The sequence below is a fragment of the Cydia splendana genome, chromosome 11, assembly GCF_910591565.1.
Source record: "Cydia splendana chromosome 11, ilCydSple1.2, whole genome shotgun sequence".
Lineage (NCBI taxonomy): Eukaryota > Metazoa > Arthropoda > Insecta > Lepidoptera > Tortricidae > Cydia > Cydia splendana.
In genome coordinates this window covers 20,881,311-20,893,377 of record NC_085970.1, presented here as the reverse complement: position 1 = coordinate 20,893,377, position 12,067 = coordinate 20,881,311, and the positions used below count along the sequence as shown (strand labels likewise).

The 12,067-nt window shown below is 37.6% G+C and overlaps 2 protein-coding genes across 3 annotated transcripts in view; both read left to right on the top strand.

The window, feature by feature from the left end:
- LOC134794956 (bridge-like lipid transfer protein family member 3B) overlaps positions 1–7,676 on the top strand; it is a 56,501-nt gene extending 48,825 nt beyond the window's left edge. The window contains exons 26-29 of the mRNA XM_063766828.1: positions 1,477–1,620; positions 4,131–4,426; positions 5,190–5,301; positions 6,258–7,676. Coding sequence (XP_063622898.1) covers positions 1,477–1,620; positions 4,131–4,426; positions 5,190–5,301; positions 6,258–6,287 — 582 coding nt within the window. The 3' untranslated portion in view covers positions 6,288–7,676. The remainder of the gene's footprint in view (positions 1–1,476; positions 1,621–4,130; positions 4,427–5,189; positions 5,302–6,257) is intronic.
- A 3,656-nt stretch (positions 7,677–11,332) lies between these two features.
- The window catches only part of LOC134794902 (protein kinase C and casein kinase substrate in neurons protein 1), a 174,099-nt gene continuing 173,364 nt past the window's right edge, over positions 11,333–12,067 (top strand). For both annotated transcript variants that reach the window (XM_063766751.1, XM_063766750.1), the window contains exon 1: positions 11,333–11,616. The gene's annotated coding sequence lies outside the window, so the exon portion shown is untranslated. The remainder of the gene's footprint in view (positions 11,617–12,067) is intronic.

Sequence of the window (12,067 nt, the reverse complement as noted above, 5' to 3'; positions counted from 1 at the left end):
TCTGAATCGAGCCTCGAACAAGTGCGACCTGAAGCCTAGAGATACTCCAAAAGTGGCCGCTAGGATGACCAGAACAGAACTGCCGAGAGTTCCCGATGAAAACGTGAGTTTTTATTAACCTTTCATATGTGTGTGGTGGTCAAAAACCGTGGGTTCAAACCTCGGTTGTGCTGTATAGAGCATAAAAAATCGCTCTAGAAAAAAATTCAATAAGATGACTAAAAATGCGGTCTGGATCCTTATAATCAGAGGTCGGACAGGGTGAGTTATTTTCTTTATAATGTAATATGACGTAAGACATGTCAAATTATAAGATAAATAGCTCACCCTGTCTGACCTCTGCTTATTATAATACACAGAAAAGAGGTTATGTTAGTCTGAATCGAGCCTCCAACAAGTGCGACCTGAAGCCTAAAGATACTCCAAAGGTGGCCGCTAGATGACCAGATCCGAACTACCAAGAGTTCCTTATGAGAACGTAAGTGGTTTAAAGTTGGTCTGTAATGGAACGACCGGTCTGGCCTAGTGGATAGTGACCCTGTCTGCTAAGCCGATGGTCCTGGGTTCGAATCCCAGTAAGGGCATTTATTTGTGTGATGAACACTAATATTTGTTCCTGAGTCATGGTTGTTTTCTATGTATATAAGTATGTATTTATCTATACAAGTATGTATATCGTCGCCTAGTACCCATAGTACAAGCTTTGCTTAGTTTGGGGCTAGGTTTGATCTGTGTAAGATGTCCCCTAATATTTAATATTTATTTAATTTAATGATAGACCGACCGGGTAAATGCGACCTGAAATCGAAAGACTCCCAAATTAGCCAGGTCCGAACTATCGAGAGTTGACCAAATGCATTAGATTTTACTGCCATGTAACCTTCCAACCCAGTGGGAAACTAGGCCGCATGGGTTTCACTCCGGTATCCTCAAGATGTTTTTAGGGTTCCGTACCTCAAAAGGAAAAAACGGAACCCTTATAGGATCACTCGTGCGTCTGTCCGTCTGTCACAGCCTATTTTCTCGGAAACTACTGGACCAATTTAGTTGAAATTTGGTACACATATGTAAATAATTAGTGACCCAAAGATGCACATGTTTTTTTTTTTTATTTTAAAATACTTAGGTTCGAAGTTATTTAAGAAAATAGCCAAAAAATCACCATTCCCCCCCCCCCCCCCCCCCCCGTTATCTTCGAAACTACTGGGTCTAAAATTTTGAAAAAAGTACACAAAATAGTTCTTTACCTGTAGATGACAGGAAAACCTATTAGAAATGTGCAGTCAAGCGTGAGCCGGACTTATGTACGGAACCCTAGAAACGCGAGTCCGACTCGCACTTGGCCGGTTTTTTGTTTCTCTCTAAAACTCTGCCGGCTCTAAAATCTATATAAAATGAAATAATGTTTCGTACATGATTTAATTTCCGATATATATATATATGTACGATAAAATGTATGCTTTAATCATTTTTCAGGGTGTAACATCAGGGCTGGCGCCATTCGAGGAACTGCTAGAAGCCCGTGTCCGAGAACTGAGCATAGCTCTCAACATGAGCACAGCCCTGGCGCTCGCCGAGTTCATTGAAGACGAGGTGCTGGTGCCGCCCATGCCTTTGGAAGTACGTAATGTTTAGTGTTGAGTCGCTCACTCGTGAGGCACCTCATTTGTACCACTAATTTTGTTAATTTGTCGCAGTACTTCATACCGCAAAAATGTCTTACATCACTCCTCTATTCATTTTACTCATTTACTCGCGCGCATCACAAACACCTCTTGCCACACAAATCATTCACACACTTCAAATTTAAAAAAACTCTTATCCTTTCAATTTCACTCGCGACCTTCAAAACTCATACGCTCCTCATAACCTCGCAAGAGAGTCCCTGGATCGCGCGAGGCGCTCGAGGTGCTCGCCCGCTCGCCGACACTCAAAACTCAAATGAAGATACGAGTAATGGACGTAATGGTCCACACTGTCAACTGCCGAACTACAAACCTTATTGCAACGACAAAAAGTCCACCGAGAAAAGCATTGAGTTTGTACCGCTCACCGCCTCTCTGTGACATGAACACCTCAGAAATCCTTTCAAAATGAAACAATGAATTAGAAATACCCAAAGAGGGAGTGAGACAGACACGCGCCGTACTTCAATATCGCCTCGCGTCACCACCGAAAATACGTTAAAAATTAAACACGAAAGACAACAAGCGTAAGCGCTGCAAGCTTTCATACATCTTACGCCTTTTTGATCCTAACTTACGTGTCAAAATGGCGCGAGAAATCAGTCTCAAAACGAATTTCGACGTGTTGCTTCTCTGTCGCACTTGTAAATTCGTACGTAAGTGTGACAGGGAGGCAACATGACGAACTTGGTTCGCGTTACGCCCTCTGTATACCAGGCGGGCATTTACGAAGCTTGCTTAGAAACAGAAATCCCTTAAGTAACTAAAATATTATTGAAATATAATACGGTAGCGTACACAATTTATGATAATTTCAATAAGTTTAAAGTTTATTAAATAAAAAGTAAGTATAATTTTCATAGGTAAAATAAAAATGTAGATGTAAATTATACCGATTTGAATTTGCAATACTTTTTATTAACATTCTTTGTAAACGACTTGGAACTGTCAAGTTATGATTATGACATATTTATATTTATTTTGTTCGTACTTCGTTCACTACCTAGCTAATTTTAGTTCTCTAATACCTAATACCTAGTGATAATTCTTATAATCATAACAAAATATGGACATAGTTTTTGCCAGTAAATATACCCGCGGATCTTCCTTGGTGCCCTTTGCATGAAAAAATGAAGTGTAAATGTAGCCGGTGCGGCAGGCGCGAATGGTGCTTTGTTTATTATCATATTGATGATATTACTGTTAAATTATCTGAGGTGGTAAGTTAGTCACTTCTATATAATAATGACTAGTGAAAATATTGAATTTGTTCTCCTTAGTTTGTTAAAAATGTGGTAGTTTTATGGTTAATAGGTACTTATGAAATATATCACTACATATTATAAAACAAAGTCCCCCGCCGCGTCTGTCTGTTTGTGGGTTTGTTTGTATGTTCGCGATAAACTTAAAAACTACTGGACGGATTTTCATGTGGTTTTCACCTATCAAAAGAGTGATTCTTGAGGAAGGTTTAGGTGTATAATTTGCTAACCCGTGCGAAGCCGGGGCGGGTCGCTAGTGATTATTATACTTAAAATTATATCAAGTAGCAAGGAGGAAGTCTAAACAATCTAACAATAAAAAAGAGCTACATTAGAACAAGTTTCATAAAAGCAGCAAATTAAGTTAGGTACTTTATGTTCTTAGTTTGATTCTAAAATTATCTTTCTCCTAAAAGTTCTATTCTTAACCTCCAGAATTGCACTCCAATTAAATATTACTACTTATTTATTTATAAAGGAAGTGATGAATACATAAATATGTATATACATTAAATATTTTTGTCGCCGTTGGAGTTAATGGAATAGTCGACGCTGAATATATGCTAGTACCTCACCTCATTTGAAGTAAGACATTGTAACACCTCATTTTAGAAAATGAGGTACTCATACAAACTCATTTTAAATTGATGTCCTACCCATCACTAGTAATGTTAATGCTATAATTGCTATAAAAACGGCCAGAGGTACATACCATATTACAAATACATTGTTGGTCGAACGAACATGGGTAATTTATAATTGGATTATTATAGCCGAATATTTTTATTGGCACTTGAAATTCTATGAATTAGTGTGATTATTGAAAATATGGTATATGGCAATTATGACAAATTATGAAATTACTATTAGGTATGGCTATTTTTATGGCATATGAAATATTAAATTATGATGAATGAAATTTATATATATCAAATGAAATTTGTGCAAGTAAAATTATGGAAAACGAGGGTAGGTATACATATTTTTTGGAAGGTAATTATTATCATATGGGTGCTGCTGCTAATTCTTAATTCCATGTCACCAGATTTATATTATGAATTTAAAATTTTAAACTAGAAGAATTTATGACTGACAAATTGAATATCTCCGAAATATTTCGAGTCATGACTTGACTAAGGAGGGTCTTTCAATTTGTGCTAATATCCAATAACATTTATTTCAGGTATTAATAGAAAACGTGAAACTCCACCTAATCGAAGACCGTCCAACCCGCTCCATCTCCTCCCCTCCCCCGCAGCCCCTCGACATCGCCCTCACCACGCTCCGCCTCACGCGCGACGAGCGCGGCATTCTCCGACTCGGCCCCCCTGAACACAGCCCGTCCCCGTCGACACCGCACCAACCGGAATTGGAGGAAGCGAGAGGGAAGATTGATAGCTTGAGTAGAGAAAATGAAGAGTTGAGAAAAAGGCTGATGACTTTGGCTAGGATTGCGGAGGATAACAGAGATTTGAGAGCGTGAGTATATTTCTTTTCTTACGACTCGGCCCTCCTGACACATAACGCGTCCCCGTTTACAGCACAGCAACCGGAATTGGAGGAAGAGGGAGGAAGATAGATAGCTTGAGTAGGGAAAATGAATAGTTGAGAAAAAGGCTGTGACTTTGGCTAGGACTGCGGAGGATAACAGAGATTTGAGAGCGTGAGTATATTTCTTTTCTTACGACTCGGCCCTCCTGACACATAACACATCACCGTCTACAGCACAGCCACCGGAATTGGAGGAAGCGGGGGGAAGATAGATAGCTTGAGTAGGGAAAATGAAGAGTTGTGAAAAAGGCTGATGACTTTGGCTAGGATTGCAAAGGATAACAAAGTTTTGGGAGCGTAAGTATTGTTTTCTAAACAACTCTGCCTATTCTACTCTGATGCATCCCCATCTACACTACAGAAACCGAGTTAAAGGTAGCGAGTGATATAAAAGAGTTTGAGTAGAGAAAAAGTAGAATTGCGAAAAATGTTGATTACTTTAGAGCAGCGGTCGGCAACAAGCGGCCCGTGAACCTCTCACTTGGGGCCCGCGAACCCCCCTGGCTATTTTGTATGTAATATTGTCAAACGACAATGTCTGATAATAAGTCACACATATTAACAAAGTGCGGCCCGCGTCAACTTCGTTAACTACTATGTGGCCCTTGGCTGCTAAAAGTTTCCCGACCGCTGCTGTAGAGGATTATTGCTAATGGTTTTTATTTTCACGTTATTTATGTTTTCATTCCAGTAAAGCGGAAGAGATGTCGGTGCTACGTCAGTGCGTGCACACGGCGCAGCAGGAAGTCTCCAGTTTGCTGGCCGACAAGCAGGAGTTGCTAGACGCCGTGCGAGTTTTGCAGGTAAAGTAAGGGACGCTTACCACGAAGAATAGGGTATTTTCCTACTAGTCAAATCAGTTACTTTTTTAGAATTGTCAAAACGATTTGCTGATATGGAATTTATATGAAACATTACATCGTGACGTAACGGTCAATACTTTTTATCTCGGAGTAATTAACAATGGAGCCGCCATTAACAGGCGTTCCCCTGTCGAAAATAGGCGGCCAATGGTCAAAACTTGTCAACCATATGTATGGACTGACGTTTATCTGACATGACGTACCTATACATTTGATGTGCCCCTCCCCCGCAAAAAACGGCAGACTATTTTGTACCGAAAATTTTAGACATGGCGTCTCCGTTAGTTATATCCTCTAAGCTTTTTATATTTCTATCCGATTTATTAAAGAGAACTTGTGTTTAAAAATAACTCCTATCTGTGTTTTTCTTATAATTATCTGGTGCTTTATTTCATGCATGGTGTAAAATAATTTATTTTAAATACAGTATAACAATTCCCTATTTCGTACATTGAGTCGTCTTTTCTTATATATTGCCCCAGTGCGAGCGGGACTGCAATATCGAGCAGTCTAAGTCAACCGACTCGACTTTTACCCTTTGTACTAATTAAAAATTATTTTAAATATTAAATGTTGTACGATTGCTCGTATGAACATTTTACACTCATTCGCCCACTTTCCATACCCGTCTATCTCTCTCTCTCTCTCTTCCTAGCTATCTATCCCACATGGTGGTGGGGTCAGCTTTCCTGCTTAACCTTCTCCACTTCGCCCTGTCCACGACACACCCGACTATGGGCCAGTTGCACCAATCACATTTGACAGACTGATCAACGTCAGCCGGCGCGCTCCGGCGCTTTACTATGAAACTTTCCATACATAAAAATTTAGCGAACTCTTTAACGATACGAACAGTTTGGTGCAACCGACCCTATTTCGTTGTATATTGTTTGCAGGAGCAATTGGGGGTGCGTGGGAAAAGATAGCGCTCCCGCGGCCGCGCCGGCGACTCCTGCAGCCTCGACTGCACGCACTGCTGCGGCGACACCTAGCCACACACGACGGTACTGCTCACACTAGGTAGAACATTGCTACCAGAATACAACGGGTTTAGATACACGGACTTCTACATAAGCCGGCCTCTGTGTTCGAGGGAGCCTCGAGAATATAATGTACGATTCTCACCGACCGACTGGAGTCAGGCCGCGTCGGAACGCATTTTCAATGTGCCTATAAATTATGTTTGGCCGACCCTATGGAATCCGACCGAAGCCGTCCGCGTCCACGAGGAGCCGACCGGCTTGCGGCTGTACAAATGTGATTTGCGCTACGACTCCGCTCGTTCGGTGGGAATCGTACTTAACTTTAAGACCATGGAACGGACGATCGACTTTGATGCCGACCATACATTTATTTAATGTTTGGTCAGTGTTTGGTGTCGAACTTCCAAGGAATATGAGCAGCACTAAGGCCGCTTGTATAAGTTTGCATGGACACCGCACCGGTCACCCGGCAGCCATGCTCAAGCCATTCAGTTTGCATACCGAGAAGAAGCCAGCATGAAAACTTATGGGTACATTCCGCAGTCAGTTACCTACAGTAAGTCAAACGTTATAACTAACTGTAATGTAAAACTTCCGCTACACTCATGAAGTACATAATATAAAGGACAACACACGTTATTCAAGTCAAAATATCTCGGCATGTAACGCTCTATAACGAAGATCTTTGTCGAAAAAACAGTATCAAAAATTAAGTATAAATATTTCAATCAAAAAGGGATTAAAATTAAGATACATAAAATGTCCCAAGTGAGATTAACGCTTATAAAACGTATCATATTTAGAAATATAGAATAACTATTCCGTAGTTTATAAGTGGACGGTGCTATTCAGAAAGGATTCAACGAATTTTCGAAGTTTAAATGTAACTTTCTGTATAACATCATTCACTTGGCTGATTTATGAATTTTAGATTGAAATTTTATAGAGTATTGACGTCTTATCAACGAAATATTAATATTCCTTTTCCAAGGGTCGATATACATACGATATGGGACGTATAGACGTCATTGCGGAGCAGAGATCCAAAAACCAGAACAATTTGCAAAAAATTGAGACAATTGAAACAGGGGAAAAGTATGCAATTCTACTTATATACGTAATATACGTATAGCAATGTGACTCCAGTTTAAGGTTCATGTTATGTGCATTGTACATCTTTGCGTTTTTTATGCTGCATTTTGCGGCCCGAAATCAGTATTCATCGTGAGCAAACAAAAAAAAATCTTAACAGTAATGACATTTTTTTTACAATCTATAACCGTCAAACGTGTGTGTGGCATGTTAGAGTTAGACCAAGAAAAGTCTGCAGCGGATTTGATAGCCCACGCAGTGCAAGTGTCATTTATACGTCATATTTTCATAGAAGTTTGACGTTTAAAATAACACGTGCACTGCGTGGGCCATCAAATCCGCTGCAGACTTTTCATGGACTGACTCTAGTCATTATATTAATTATCAAAATATGGTGTTTATAAAATATCGGTCGAGGTAAGCAAATGTGATCACAGATATTTTATACTTGCGTACTTATAGCGTGCATTTATTATTGAAAAGTACTTTAATGTTCCAATGCGAGAGTTTCAGAAATAGTGGAGTTTTGGGGGGAAAATGTATGTACCTGGCAACACTGGTACAAGTGTTCAAAGTGTTGCCAGTGTTGTGTTTCTGAAACTGACGTGGTTCCTTTTATGTATTTGTTAAAATGTTTCTACCCATATTCAAAGCGCATTGTGTCAAGACGTTGTATGCATTGTATTATTGGAGCAAATAATTATTTCATATGCATGATGGAGCCTTTGTGTATGGATATTAGCAATTGGTAATACTGATTTGTTTGTTGAACTCAACTGACGTTTTTGGGCCCAGTGATTTGAACAGGTTCTAGTTAATTTTACTATGGTGTTAGTTATATGTATAGGTGTCAGTGTTACTATTTTATATCTATTTTTTTAGTAAATTACTTGTTGAATTACTTGATTGAACAGCTGGCAAATATCATTACTTTTCCAACTTGAGGTACAGCAAAGAGATTAGTATTGCGATATAGTCTGGCCCGTTTAAGTGCTTCTAGCCAAGCTACATGAAAGTTTCATTCACACAGATATTAACTTCATACAACTTACCTAGAAGTTTTTAAACAGGGCTTTTGTAAAATGTGACACCAAACGTTTCCTAGGCTAAGAGTTTAAGTATAAGGGAGAGATTATGGCCATATACATATTATATATTTATTATATGTTTGTATAGATATTGTGGTAGCTTCCGTTTGTATGTAAAATAGTTTCATTTAACATTGGATATTTACTCTCTTTAAAATGTATACGTTATTTTTGCTGGGTGAGTAATGTGTGCTTAGAACTCTCTAGACGTCTTTGGAAGAATAAAAATAAAAATATGTGTAATAAATGATTAGATATTATTAGGGAAACTAAGTAAACCAACCCATTACAGCATTTAGTTTATTTTTCTTTTATAAGGCTGCCCGGCTTGCCTTCATATTAGGGCATGTTACACATTGATTAGTGTTTATTGGAAGTTCATACATTCGGTACCTTTACTTGCGTTTAGTGGAACTCTTATTGAACACTAATCAATGTACGTGTGTGAACAGGCTCCAATGTGAAGGCCAGCTGTACTTATCCCGCAGCCACATTTGACCATAGTACTGTTTATGGAATTCCATGTAGGTATAATTATATGCCCTTCTGATACATTAAGTATGCATATTAGGTGTGGTATTCAGTATTTTTCCAAACGTCTAGAGAAGGTATGCGAGGGATTTTACTTTGACTTGTGAGATACTTTTTGAAGTGTATGTTTTAACCTATTGGACGCCAATGACCGATATATCCGCATCGCAGGTTAAACGCCAAAGACTGATTAATCGGTCACAGACCACAGAGCAACATAGACCTACGTGCATATTCATAAAATTCAATTTCAGTTTTGACACTTCGGTGACGTGGCGTCCGCGTGACAGCTTTTGTGTTTGACACGGCGTCGAAAAGGTTAACAATTCAAAGGGAACGCTTTGCTAGTATTAGATACACATATATACATCTCCTGTATGACAGTGTAAAGGAATTTAAAAGCGATATTTTCTCTAATACAAGGACAGGTTTTGGTGTGTGTGTATTATCGGGATTGGCAAAAAAACTTAAAGATGTTATAACATTCGTTATGTTCGTGCCAACAAAGCACAGTGTATTTTTTTAAACAATGTTTGTATATAAGTCTTTATTAAAAATATAGTATTTCTTTTCATTTTTACTATGGACTGTACATAATTATTCTCGGATTGGGACTGTTAGTTATAGTTTTTCGTCTATGACTCTCATGATGATAATTAATAGGTATCCATATTTATGAAATTAATGAAATATTCCGTATGATATTTCATCAGGATTCAAAGTTTTCTTGGTATGACTAAAATTGTATAGAAATTTTAAATATATCAATCAATATACAAGAATAAAACTACAAAAATATTTATAGTGTTAAATAAATGCATGCGGTTATATAAAATCATGTGTATACCGATTATTCCCATTATGTTTTGTCATATGTATTTTTGTATATATTTTTGATGTGTTAATCTTAAAAATCTTGTGCCTGTATATGTAAAGTTACTTAGATATTTAATATTCGCTTCATACTTATTCTATACTGCATCTGTATGTTACCTGTGTAATCACTCATATACCTATATCGTATACAAAACATCACATCTATGCAAAAACAATCCCTTGTCCCAAACCGTTGTTTTCCATTATTTACTGTTTCCATTTTATTTAGTTTTTATATTGAACCTGTTTTTACCTTATGCATAATATAAATTCCATTTTTGAACCATTTTAATGTATAAACAAGAAACTAAAACTGTTGTTGTGATCTATTTAGTTACAGAGGAATTGTTAAAATTAAATTGAATATCTACGTCCGACTGTTTTTTTTTACACCGCCCGTACACGGTTTTATAGTCTATTCTATAAAACCGAATTTTATATTTTATAGTCTGATCTTAAAGAACGTATGTAGAGTCTGTTCTGAGCGGAAAGAGAAGAGTCGTGGAATATGAGGGAACCCATAGGGACCAATACATTCCATGACTCTCCCGCACAGACTACCTATTTTTAATTTGGAGCTAGGTATTAGACAGAACGTCTGATAAAACATGTTTATTTTTTTAACTACTTCATCTGCTGATGAGAATAATATTATTTTCAATAATATCCCTCAAAACTGAAGTAATAACACGAACATGGCAACATTCTAACAATGTTGCAGATACGACAAAACGATGTTAAAATTGTTATTAAGATAACTCTGTTTATCGGCGTAATATTGAACAAACGTAAATATTTGCTTACACTGCTTAAAAATATAACCCTCGTCTTCAATCAAACAAAAATAGAAATGAAAATATATCGAAAATGAATTATCAGCTTTTATATTAGTTGCTCAAACTTACCTTTCGACAGATAAATGACAACTAGTGACAGTTAAGATATTGCCAGAGACAAAAAAAAAGTAAGCAGATTAATTTTATCGTCAATCATCTCGGAGTAATTAACAATGGAGCCGCCATGTCTAAAATTTTCGGTACAAAATAGTCTGCCGTTTTTTGCGGGGGAGGGGCACGTGAAATGTATAGGTACGTCATGTCAGATAAACGTCAGTTCATACATATGGTTGACATGTCGTTGACCATTGGCCGCCTTTTTTCGACAGAGGGGAACGCCTGTTAATGGCGGCTCCATTGTTAATTACTCCGAGTCAATCATCCATAAAGAGTACTCTTTATCCTAAGAAATGTGCATTAAAACATTATATTTTAATACTTACTATTACCTCTGTTATTACTTTGTTATATACCATATGTTTGTAATAAAATAAAATAAATATTTATATTACATAATAGCATGTGGCAACTGTACACGTGAGTTCGTAACGTGACTTTCGTATAGCAACATTTTTAGTGATGGCCGATGTTTCAGTTGGAAGGGATGCTAAAACGACCGTTGCCGAAATTTAGTGTTAATTTAATCACGTTTCCAATCCGTCGGTGTTTAAAAGTGAATGAAATTAATCAGGAAAAACGTTTCCCGTGCATTAGTGTTTTGCGTGTCAGTTAAATTGCTTGTGTGGTACGGTGCTGAATGTTTGTTGTGTCGTTATAATAATAGGATCAGTGGAAGATTCGTTATATTGGATTACGGATCGCTGTTTATTTAATTTTCAAGAAATAAAGGTGAGTTTTTTATTTGGATTGTGCTATTACAGGTTTAGGTTGAGGGCAGGTTTGCCACGAAAGCTGACGCGTGATCGTTTAGTCTTGGCTCTCGGCCGGGTCCGAGATAACGGAAGATTAGAGATGGTGTGGAATTTGATAAGATTCTTTTATATCGTAAAAGTATTAGGTATTTGTTGAACTTGTAGCCAGTTATATTACATCGGCATCGTATTCGTGCGAACCACCAACGCAATTTTTTTTTGTTTTATTTTTGTTATTACAACAATCAATCAAAAATATGCTTACGATGTGTTATGATTAGATCTATTGAAAGTGGCACAAATATCTCCAATATTATTTATATCAATAACGCAACAGGTAAAGAATTGATCATCAGCTGATTGTTCATTCATACAAAAAACATTCATTCATCATCCAAAAGTCTTAATGAATTCCTGTAGTAGTGTTT